This window comes from Orcinus orca, chromosome 4 (assembly GCF_937001465.1).
Source record: "Orcinus orca chromosome 4, mOrcOrc1.1, whole genome shotgun sequence".
In the NCBI taxonomy this organism is placed as follows: Eukaryota; Metazoa; Chordata; class Mammalia; order Artiodactyla; family Delphinidae; genus Orcinus; species Orcinus orca.
In genome coordinates this window covers 9,404,684-9,416,972 of record NC_064562.1, presented here as the reverse complement: position 1 = coordinate 9,416,972, position 12,289 = coordinate 9,404,684, and the positions used below count along the sequence as shown (strand labels likewise).

General features: G+C 42.3%; 1 protein-coding gene across 12 annotated transcripts in view; it reads left to right on the top strand.

Moving 5' to 3' along the window:
- The window catches only part of ABCG2 (ATP binding cassette subfamily G member 2 (Junior blood group)), a 125,360-nt gene that overhangs the window by 98,939 nt on the left and 14,132 nt on the right, over positions 1 to 12,289 (top strand). For all 12 annotated transcript variants that reach the window (XR_004481436.2, XM_049709026.1, XM_033421497.2 and 9 more), the window contains 4 exons: positions 1,719 to 1,876; positions 4,019 to 4,170; positions 6,152 to 6,256; positions 7,388 to 7,638. Coding sequence is in view for 11 of the 12 variants with exons in the window: in XM_049709026.1 (XP_049564983.1) it covers positions 1,719 to 1,876; positions 4,019 to 4,170; positions 6,152 to 6,256; positions 7,388 to 7,638 (666 nt within the window). In the remaining variant the exon portion in view is untranslated. The remainder of the gene's footprint in view (positions 1 to 1,718; positions 1,877 to 4,018; positions 4,171 to 6,151; positions 6,257 to 7,387; positions 7,639 to 12,289) is intronic.

The window sequence follows — 12,289 nt, the reverse complement described above, 5'->3', positions numbered from 1 at the left end:
TATTTATCTAATTCATTGAAGTACTTCATTTAAATTTTTTTACTTTTTATGAAATTTTAAGCATAACAAATGTAGAGAGTATAGTCTGATTACTCAGTTGTTACGGAGTCCAAGCTCGAACAGCTTGCTGTGTGACAGATCAGTAAATTGAGAGATGAGTTGTTGGGACAAGGAATAGCGACTTTATTTGGAAAGCCAGCAGACCAAGAGGATGGTGGACTCTTGTCCCAAAGAACCATCTTACCTAAGTTAGAATTCAGGCTTCTTTTATACTAAAAGGGGAGGGAGTTGGTTGGTTGGTTGCTGTTGCAGACTTCTTCCCGTAGGAATCCTTTGTTCTTGCAGCTGTCCATGTGGATCTGGTCACAATGTTCCCATAAACGTCCAACAAGACAAATGTTATTCTCTGCCCTGTAACTTTTTATCTCTATGTAAATGGAAAAGTGGTACACCTTGAAAGGTCAGAGCCTTGACAATGGGCTATCCTGTATATTTCAGGCTTTAGGCAACATTCTTTCATAAAAGGTGCAGAGCCAGCATGACTAAGCACGGGCAGCAGAGCACAAAGGTTAGAGCTAAAGGAATAGATTCAATATGGAGTCAGGTTTGTTTTTCTCCGTTACATAGTGATGATATGATCGTAGTATACTTAATATAATGGCACAATTACTCATAACATTTACCTAGATTTCCCAGTTGTTAATCTTTTCCCATAATGACTTCAGCTTCTTTTCTCTGAAGTATTTTAAAGAAAGTTGTAAATTTCATGACATTTCACTCTTGAATACTGATTATGCGTCTTAAAAAAAAAGATATTTACCTACATTACCACAATACCGTTATCAACTAACAGAATTGACGGTGTGTTAATCTCAGCTCTGTGGAGCCATATTCACTCACATTTCCCCGTGTCGCCTCCAGAATGTCTGGCACAGCTCAGTTGTTAGAGGGTCCAGTCAACGGCATGAACAGCACTTACTTACTATCTCTTTGAAGACTCTTAATGTAAGGATTATTTCCTATCTCCTTTCTCCCCCAAAACCTTTCTGGTCCCCTACCACACGGTGACACTGACTAGTTGAAAGGCCCAGCCAGTTACCCTGTAGAATAGTCTACCTTCTGAATTTGTCTGAAAGAATGAGCCGGGAATTCTGCAGCAAGTTAGGGTACGGGAGGGCTCAATTTGGTAAACCTCATGGTGATTTAAGAGATGCTAATGTGGTGTGATAGAAAGTGAACTTTCCTAGCTGCCCAGCTGCACTGAGGACTTTGGGCGGGGCGGGGGCAGGGAAGGGGGCGTCAGGAGGCTGTAAGAAAGACTAACAAATTATAGATGCTTTCAGCAGCTTTTCTACTCCTATCTTCAGCTCCCGTTTTGGTCTGTGACTTCACTCCGTCAGGGCCATATCTTTTAGTGTTCTGGCTTAACTGTCTTAAAATGAAATATATGGCTTGATGAGAAACATATAGAACTGTTAAAAGCATGGGTTTCATATCAGGCTTAGCCACTTACCAGCTCTGACCTGAGCCTCAGTTTACTCTTCAAATTAAAGAGAAACCTACCTCTTTGCCCACATAGTCGTTTATTTGCTGTTCAGAATAAATGAGGATAATGAGATAAAGTGCCTCTTATAGGGTTGGCACATACATGTCGGGAGCTCAACAAACGATACTGGCTGTGGTTTTTATTGTTAATAACAATAATATCTGTGTGTTAGGTTGGAACTCAGTTTATCCGTGGTGTGTCTGGAGGAGAAAGAAAAAGGACTAGTATTGCAATGGAGCTCATTACTGATCCCTCCATCTTGTTCCTGGATGAGCCCACAACTGGCTTAGATTCCAGCACAGCAAATGCTGTCCTTTTGCTTCTGAAGAGGTAAACGCTAGGGGAACATTATTCTTTCATTCATCCAATATATGGTGACCTACTGTGTACCAGGTATTATTCTTGGTGCAAGGGACTCAGCAGTAAGCACCACAGACAAAAATTTCTTCCCTCTTTGTTGGAGGGAAACAGTCAATGAACAAATGGAAGTGTTGTATGAAAAATGAAGCAGGCTAAGAGAGTAGCAAAAGATGGCTGTGGTGGGATAGAGGTGCTGTATCACATATAGGATGGTCAGGGAAGACCTCAACGAGGTGACGCTTGAGTTGGGAGCAAGGGAGCGAGACCTGGATATATGGGAGAAGAGAGTTCTAGTGGAAGGGAACAGCTGTGGCCCTGCGGCAGAGTGTGCCTGCTGATGTGTTTGGAACCCAGTGACCTCAGGAGGGGTGGGGACTCTTACTGATGACTTTGCTCAAGCTGCCATAACCTAGTACTGCAGACTGGGTGGTTAGCTTAAAACAGAAGTTTAGTTTTACAAATTTTTGGAGGCTGTATGTCTAAGATCAGGGAGTCAGCAGGATTGTTTCTTCTGAGGCCTCTCTCCTTGGCTTGTAGATAGCTGTCTTCTCTCTGTGTCCTTACTGTATCTTCCCGTGGTGTGTCTGTGTCCCAGTCTCTTCTTCCTTTAAGGACACTGGTCCTTATTGGATTGCGGCACCCACATGACCTTATTTAACCAAAATTACCTCTTTAAAGACCCTGTCTCCAAATACAGTTATATTCTGAAGTGCTGGGGGTTAGGACTTCAACATGAATTTTGGGGACACACAGTTCAGTCCATAACAGTTAGAACGGGACATGAGATGGAATTGAGTGGGTGGCAGATTATATAGACTGTAGGCCGCTATAAGAGCTATGGCTTTTAATGTCTCTAGGGGACATGGGAAGCTTTCAGAGAGTTTTAGAACGGAGGACTGGCACCTGTCTGGAGAAAAGGCTGTATAATTGGGCAAGGGTGAGTTGCAGCAGTCCGGTCAGGAGGCTGTTTGTATTAGCTCGTTTGAGGGCACCCTCAGCTACTTCTATTCCACTTTGTATTGAAATGATTGGTCTGTTGGCCTGTCATCTTTGAGGCAGAACAAACTTTCTTGGCTAGCATATAGTAAGTGCTTAGAAAATGCTTGCATTGATGTGATTCTTCTCATAAAGTGTTTTCAATAATACCAGATTTTGAATAGTGATTTTGCCTTTGTTTCTTCTACCCATAAGTAGTAACTCCTGTATAAAGATAGGAGTTACCGTCTTTTGGCCACGGTATTAGACCAGGGATCAAATCCCAGCCCTGCTCCTTCTAACAGTGACACTTGGAGCCATTGCTTAATTCTCTAAACCTTATCTGATATAGAACAGTAATAATTATTATTGGTACTGCCTCATAACAATATTGTGTAAATTTAGATGAGGTCATCTATAAAGCATTTAGCAAAGATCTAGTCAGTACTCAGTAATGTTAATTGTATTATTAGGGCAGAAGAATGAAAACCAGTTCCTAAAGAGCCAGAAGTCTTAAATGATCAATGAGGATGGGGCATATGACCATTGTTTTAATATTTAGTTCATAATAAGTTTTAAAACTTGAGTGTACTTACAAATTACCCGGGTGTTAGTTAAAAATAGGGTTCCATAGACCCAATAGATCTGAGTAGACTGTCCAGGGATCTGTATTTTTTTTTTTTTTGCGGTACGCGGGCCTCTCACTGTTGTGGCCTCTCCCATTGCGGAGCACAGGCTCTGGACGCACACGCTCAGTGGCCATGGCTCACGGGCCCAGCCGCTCTGCGGCATGTGGGATCTTCCCGGACCGGGGCACGAACCCGTGTTCCCTGCATCGGCAGGCGGACTCTCAACCACTGCGCCACCAGGGAAACCCAGGGATCTGTATTTTTAATTAATATTATGATTGATTCTAGACTGCCCATGGAACACACTTTAGAAACCGTAGTGTTTCATGAAAGCACTGAATTTACGTTCTCTACCTATCAGACAGATAATATGAGATGAGAATTTAGTAAGAGAAAATCAAGTTGGAAGAGGAACAAATGATCTAAAGGCAGGAATAATAAAATATGTTGCCAAGAAACGCAAGTTTCAGATGTTTAATGACTCGTTATCTCCTCACTTTTAATTCAGGATGTCTAAACAAGGACGGACCATCATCTTCTCCATTCATCAGCCTCGTTATTCCATCTTCAAGTTGTTTGATAGCCTTACCTTGTTGGCCTCAGGAAGATTAATGTTCCACGGGCCTGCTCAGGAGGCCTTGGGTTACTTTGCGTCCACTGGTACGGTTGACTTCTTTATGAAGTAAGATCCTTCATTAATAGTATCCTAAAGGAGAACAAAGGGGTCACCTGGAGTGCTGTTTCATCTTTGAGTAGATACACCATGGTTTCCACTACTCCGAAACATCTTCAGTTAGTTTAGTGCTAGTTCTTCACTCTGCAGTGCCAGCTTGTTGTTTAGGTATCTTTTTCTGTCCTGTTTGAGTGTGTGTGTGAGTGTGAGTGTGTGTGTATTTCTGCTGGGTCTGTATCTGTTCTCCTTCTCAGTTCTGGTGACCTTTCCCTAACAGTTCAATAAATAGATTGGTCTCATAGCCGGTTATCTGTCAGTTGAATATTCTTGGAAAGGCCTCATGTCCCTACAGTATTTGTCTTCTTGACCATGATAGAGATTAGGCTTTATCATGTTTTTCCCTTACATGGGATGTTGATCTACCTTGACTGGGGGTTCGTGGAGATGCTACTTAATTTTCTAGTAACATTAGGTTGCGGATTTAGCGTGTGTGTGAATTAATTACCTGTCGATATAATGGCTAGTCGTAAGTCTGACTTCAACGGGCCAACATTCTGATGGCTCTGGACTGCCCGGTTCTGTTTAAATGGAAATATGTCATTTTTTGGTGACTTATGCAACCTGCTTCATCTTAGAGATCCTTGGACATGATTATAGATGATGCTCCATGAACTCAGATATAGTTTTAAGTATTTGCTAACCACATTTTAAAATGTTTTGGTTTAATCTCTATCATTTAAAACTAAGAAGCCTTGCATGGGTCTAGGGAGTTTAGGGGGGCTGAACCTAAGGATCAGACTACAGGCCAAGCTGAGTTCAGATAATCGTGTCGCTTCTGAGTCTGAGCTCACGCTGCTTGCTGCACGACAGGCCGGTATAGCAGGAGATGAGTTGTTGGGACAAGGAATAGAGACTTTATTCGGAAAGCCAGCAGACCGAGAAGGTGGTGGACTACTGTCCCAAAGAACTATCTTCCCCATGTTAGAATTCAGGCTTATTTTATACTAAAAGGGAAGGGGGTGTGGCTGGTTGTTGAAAACTTCTTAGTGTCGGAATCCTCTGTTCTTGCAGCTGTCCATGTAGGTCTGGTCGTGGTGTTCCTGTAAACCTCCAACAAGACACACGTTATTCTCTGTTCTGCAACTTTTTATCTCTATATGAATGGAAAAGTGTTCCACCTTTAAAGATCAGACCCTTGAGAATGGGCTATCCTGAATATTTCAAGCTATAGGCAACATTCTTAACTTGTAGCAGAAGCAATAGAATACAAAGGTTAAAGTAAAAGAAACAGATCCAATATGGAGTCAGATTTGCTCTTCCCTATTACAGTGCCACAAGAAGTCAAGGTAAGCATTCAGCTACGCTGTGCCAGCCACATTCTCTTGAGAATGATGTTCTGGTGATTTGTTCTCTATATTGGAATTACAGGAGCATAGCAGAGGCCCATTTGGACCTGAGTTTAATAGGGGCAAAAGCAATCATTGCTAAAGTGGGTACTGGCATTCTAGCAGTCCCCAGGTGAACTTGGAGAGCAGAACATACCCCAGGCCTCTCCCAAACACCGTCCTGCTATGCCTTAGCTGGCTTTAAGGAACGTTAGTTCTTCTATAGCTTTTTTTTTTTCTTCTTGGACTTATATCTAGATTTCTGAAGAAGTTCTGATTAGCACCAGAGCATATTGATAGCTGTTTCAGGTCTCCTGAATTGTAATGCGTAAGGACCAAGCACTAACAGAAGACTTGCTAAGAGTCCAAGGTTGGTGTGGAGTGTGCTGTTTTGTGAAGAGTCAGAAAACTGCTGAAATACTGTGCGATTAAAAGGAAGCGGTAAATTAATGAGGGGAGAAGAGAGAAGAAAAGAGGGAGAAATTGTTAGATCCTGTCTCTCCCAGCAACGCCTCCCTCACCCACTGAGTCTTTATTTCCCAAGACTGTCACGTTTGTGTACCTGAGTTACCTTCTCTTGCAGGTTACCACTGTGAGCCGTATAATAACCCTGCAGACTTCTTCCTGGACGTCATTAATGGAGACTCCTGTGCTGTGGTGTTAAACAGAGAAGACACAGACGGTGAAGGTAAGCAGACGTGTTGAGAGTCACAGATTATTGCCTAATTGAGTTGGATGAAGCTTAGCCACGTGGTAGCTCACTAAAACGTGGCTGTGTGAATTTACATCAGTGCTGTCCTCTGATACTGGTTGTCCCAGTTTGTTTGGCTGCTGTAACAAAAATACCATAGACTGGGTGGTTTAAACAATAAACATTTATTTCTCACAGTTCCGGAGGCTGGGAGTCCAAGATCAAGGTGCCAGCAGATTCGGTGTCTGTTGAGGACCTGCTTCCTGGTTCATAGATGAGCGACCATATTATTGCCTCCTCATGTGGTGGGAGTGCGGAGGGAGCCCTCTGGGGCCTCTTTCATAAGGGTACTAATCCCACTCCTGAGGGGTCCACCCTCAGGACCTAATCATCCCTCAAAGGCCTTGCCTTCAGATACCATCACACTGGGGATTGGGTTTCAGCATTTGAAGTCTGGGGGCACACAGACGTTCAATCTCATAGCATCAGTCAACACAGATTTTGTTGTCTGTGAGAGTGCTGTTTTTGATTTAATCTGTAAATGAGCATTTATAGGATGGTGTCAGTTCTAAGGGCAGTTCCCATTTTTTAAAAAGTGCCCGTTGTTTACATAGTGGCCCCTTGGTATCCATGGGGGATTGGTTTCAGAACTCCCCCTCCCCCCCTCCGCAGATAACAGAATCCAAGCGTGCTCAGGTCCCTTACAGTAGGCCCTCCCTATCCCCTGGGTTCAACGTCTGTGGATACCGAGGGCCAACTGTATAGTGTTTTGAAATAAGAAACTTGACAGTTTATGCATTTGCACATTGTAAAAAGCGAAGACCAGGTTTTTTATTAGGAATTATAACTCCATATGGTGAGAAGTCTACTTTAAAAGATTTAGGGTCCAAATGTTATAATTAGGAAAAGATCAGTGAGTTTGCTGTATCCGTAAGTTGACGGAAGTAGGCCAATTTACTCTGTTTTTCTACTTTGTAAAGCAGTGACAGCTCTCATAACTTTTTATACTCAAGCTTTAGAATTAAGGTACTAGGGAAGACTCTAAGAAAGGGGTTACAGAAAAATGGACTAAATCAGCTGTTATTTTGTTAAGAATGTTTCCCTTCTTTATCCACTTTTATTCCAAAGCCAAGGAGACTGAAGAGGCTTCCAAGACAGATACTCCACTCATAGGAAAATTAACTGAGTTTTATGCCAACTCCTCCTTCTTCAAGGAAACAAAAGCTGAGTTAGAGCAACTCTCAGGGGGTCAGAGAAAGAAGAAGATTTCAGTCTACAAGGAGATCACCTATGCCACCTCCTTCTGTCATCAGCTTAGATGGATTTCCAGGCGTTCATTCAAAAACTTACTGGGTAATCCCCAGGCTTCTATAGCTCAGGTAACGTGGCAGAGTCTTCTAATTATGCTGTAAAATACTCATTTGGGGGCGTTAGGTTCTGATACAATCTATTTTAGGATATGCTTACCTTCTACCCACACTTTTATGTATTTATTTATCCCCATTCCATTTGGGGTATAGAAACAAGTAAAACCCAATTAAGTTTTTACTTACAGAAGATTTATTTTTTTTTAATCTTTTTTTTTTTTTTTTTTTTTTTGCGGTACGCGGGCCTCTCACCGCTGTGGCCTCTCCCGTTGCGGAGCACAGGCTCCGGACGCATAGGCTCAGCGGCCATGGCTCACGGGCCCAGCCGCTCTGCGGCATGTGGGATCCTCCCGGACCGGGGCACGAACCCACGTCCCCTGCATCGGCAGGCAGACTCTCAACCACTGTGCCACCAGGGAAGCCCAGAAGATTTCTTTTTTAATGGGTTGTTTTCTTTGGACTGTCTAATTCAGAATTTTGGACAATTTAGACAAGCTGTAATGGATCATCTTTGTAGAAAAATTTTTTTTTTCATAAATTGTGAAGTAAAGGAAACGTTTGACCACATCTGGGGTTTTCTGGTGGCCGCACATGTTCATTTCCTGATGCATTCAACAAGTTCTTAACTGATCACGTGCTGCATCTTGGAGCTTGTACACAGCAGTGAACAAAGTGGGCGAAAATAAAATCCCTGCTCTCGTGGAGCTTGTTTCCTTATGAGGAGAGACGGAGGATAAATTCATGTAGCAATAAGATATATAGCATGTCAGGTGGTAAAAAGGGCTAGGAAGAGAGTTTAAGCAGAGAAGTGGAGAAAGGAAGAGAAAGAGAGAAGGAAGGGAAGGGCGGGGAGAGGAAGAGCAAGGGAAGGGGTTGGTTTGCATCTTACGTCAGGTGGAAAGTGGCCAGGGAAGCTTTCAGCTCAGTGTCATGTCCCTGAGGGCTGTAGGGCTGACCACTGTCTGCGCAAGGAGCCCGTGTGCAAATGCTGTTCCTTATGAGCGACCTTCCTCGTGGAGGACTTCTGATCTTAGGAGAGCGCTGGACACCTAAAACAGCGTGAGGTTAACGCAGAGGTAGCAAGCCGGCTTGAATTCTGTTCAGTAAGGCTCCACTGTCAGACTGACTTTCTCTTAAGCTGAAATCATGTTCTTTTTCTCTTTCGGCTGACTCCGTTGATAGTTGTTGAGAATTACTCCTTCATGATTCTTCCGTTATTCTTAAGCCCTCTGTCATCCAAAATCCTCATGTTCCCAGTTCATTGGTCCGTCCTTTCTAAGGAAGTCAGTTTAGCCAGTTATTTTGGGGTTGGCCGATTTTATTATCACTGAACTTCTGCCAAGTGCTAAAAGATGGCATGTTGTCATCTCCAGTGAAACATCACTGACTTCTTACCACACGTGCACCATCATTTTCGTACCGCAGTACTGTCGCCTCCTAAGTATTAATGCCGAGAGCCTATATCCCTCTTTGAGACATACTGCTAATTGCTCCAAACAGTTTTGTACTTGTTATTTGGCATTTCTGGCAGAACATGAACACTTCTATGTACTTTCAATCAAGGGTATGTTTTTATCCTTTTGGAGTAGATTTGATGTCATTTGGGAACAAATTCTGTTAAGTAAGGTCAACCCGGTTATCCATTGTTCAACTGTGAGATGATATACGGAGGTGATTCTTAGTTTGATTTATGCATTAGATTTTTTTATTTGGAAAATAAATTTCTCTTGCCTCTAAAAGTGGTTTCTAAATGCCTTGTCCAAGTCACATACTGTCGGCCCTCAGTATCCCGGGTTCCACGTACGCTGAGGTTGGAGGAACCCATGGGTGCGGAGGACTGACTGTACGACTCCATTTTATGTAAGGGGTTGGATCATCTGTGGATTTTGATATCCACGAGGATCCTGGAGCCAGTCCCCTGCCGCTACCAAGGGGTGACTCCCTATGGCAGTTCTGGGCAGGGGTGATTGGAATGTGGGGCTCTCTGTAATAGTACACCAAGTTTCTGCACCTTCTGGTACTAAGCTTTCTTCAGATGCAAACCCCATGCCTAGTGCCTCCAAGCTGCACATTCAGCCTACTTACCTCCTCAGTGACCTCAGTTCCACAAAAGAAATCCCAACAATGTTCAGAGCAGTGGCAACCTTGCAGAACAGGGATAGAACCTCGCATCTCCCTGCGCATCTGCTTGGGGTGGGGAGGACTCTTCTTCAGATGTGTCAATGCTGGAGTGCTAGCTTAAGACAGGAGTAGGCAAACCTTTTTTCTAAAGGGTCACAGGGTAAATACTTTTGGCTCTGCAGCTCACATGGTCTTTACCTCAAGTAGTCAAGTCTGCCGTTTTAGCAAGAAAGCAGCCATAAATACATTTAAAAAAATGAACATGGCTGTGTTCCAATCAAACTTTATTCATGGACACTGAAATATGAATTGTATGTAAATTTCATGTGGCAAGAAATATTCTTTTTTTTCTTTCAACCATGAATACAATGGTAAAAAACTATGCTTGCTCGTGGACTGAACGAGGCCTGGGGGCCATAGCTCGCTGACTTCCGGTTTAGGGTTTTTTATAATCTTGCGAGTGTGTCTTTTATTTCTCTAAGTGTTTGAATGTGGAGCTATTAAAATGTTTTATGGCTTCCTGTTGATAAATCTGGCATGGGTCGTCTTACAGCCATACTTGGGTTTGAACGAGTCATTTACACGAGTTAGACTTTGCTTCTGGTAATGCATTTAACCAAAGGTTGTCTTTGGAAGATATTGGAATGAACAGATTATCTGTGTGAGAAGATTTAATGTTCATTTAATGTGCCAAAGGTTTCCTGATCACATCAACTTGGAAAATACTATCGTATCTCTTGGAGATTCATTGTTTCTATTAGCACATTTAACATTTGGCCATGGGTTAATTTTTTCACCGACAGCCATAAACATCCCTTAGAATCCACCTTGAGAAATGTTGACAAACACATCTGAACAAAGATCAAATAACACATTTAGGAAATTTCTTTTCAAAAGAGGCCAGCTGCACAGAACTCATAGGATAGAATTTCTTTGCTCCATTAAGCCATGTTTAGTTTTCCTGTTTATCTTCTTTTCCTTAATGTAAGAAGGAAAAACATAGACACACCTTGTAAAACCATGACAGAATTATGAGATTAATCATTTTGTCAATATGTTTGAAGAGTTTCCTTGAAAATACTTTTAGAATTTTGAAACCTTTAGGAAACATCCAAAGGATAAAACTGACAGTCTGTTAACATAAGTTACTAAGGTTGAATATAGAAGAAACAAAGCATGTGGAGTGTCCAGTTTTAAAAATCTGACTATTCTTATAGTTATACAAGGTGAAAGTATAGACTTTGTGTACATGTGCATGCACACATGCTGATGGGGTTATTCTTATTTATTTTGGAAGCTTGATCTGTTGACGTGAAGTATAGTGTATATATATATTTTTATAAATTTATTTATTTTTATTTATTTATTTTTGGCTGTGTTGGGTCTTCGCTGCTGCGTGCGGGCTTTCTCTAGTTGCGGCGAGCGGGGGCTACTCTTCGTTGCGGTGCGCGGGCTTCTCATTGCGGTGGCTTCTCTTGTTGCGGAGCACAGGCTCTAGGCACGCGGGCTCCAGTAGTGGCTCGTGGGCTCTAGAGCGCAGGCTCAGTAGTTGTGGTGCATGGGCTTAGTTGCTCTGCGGCACGTGGGATCTTTCCGGACCAGGGCTTGAACCTGTGTCCCTTACATTGGCAGGCAGATTCTTAACCACTGCGCCACCAGGGAAGCCCAAACTATAGTATATTTTGAAGGTAATTAAAATATGCCAGGGTAATAGATTTTTTTGTTTCAAATTTCTGACTGTCTTTTTTAGCAAAGCAATTTTTAAGGGCATCTCAAATCATATTCTTTCCAGACTGGTCTTCATGAGCTAGTCTTCACAGGTCATGATCCTGTTTTGCAATTTTGTTTGCTTCATGCCAAAAGTGTCTTGACAAGTTACTTCAAGTCTTGATACTACTGCACTGTTGTAGTACTGAGGTGTTTTTTTGTTTTGTTTTGTTTTTAAACTTTGAAGGTTCTAAGGGACATCGTGCAATATTTTGTTTTCTTTAGGTTATCATTTACTATATTTTTAAATTCATTTAATTAAATTTAATTCAAAAGTACAATAAGTAGAATTTCCTTAAATAAATTATAATGTAACCCTTAACCCTTCGCTTATAGAAGTGTCCTTAAGAGACAGTGTGTCAGTCTTAAAAACCAAAGTGATGTTTATCCAGTCTTCTTAGGAGTCATCAAACAAGAGTGAGTGGGTGAAGGTAGGTAAGAGTGGCAAAGCACTGGCAGCTTAGTCCTGCTGTTGGCTGTAGGCCCTCCGGGCTGAGGTTGCTGGAGAAGCAGTGACAGGAGGGTGGGTAATGGATGCACTCGGGTGCCCTCAGAGAAAGCTGGCTGAATGCTTTGGTGACAGTGACAGTGCACTTTTCCAGTGCAGGCGGGGACTCTCCCGACCCCTACTTCCTTATTTTGCCAAATTACATTGTTAGAATTTTTTTCATGTGTGCTTTAAAATTTTTGTTCATTTTTATTTATTTTTTCATGTTAAGAGTAAAGGTATCCTGTTTTTATTGGAGCCTCTTGAAATATCACACTATGCATGTTC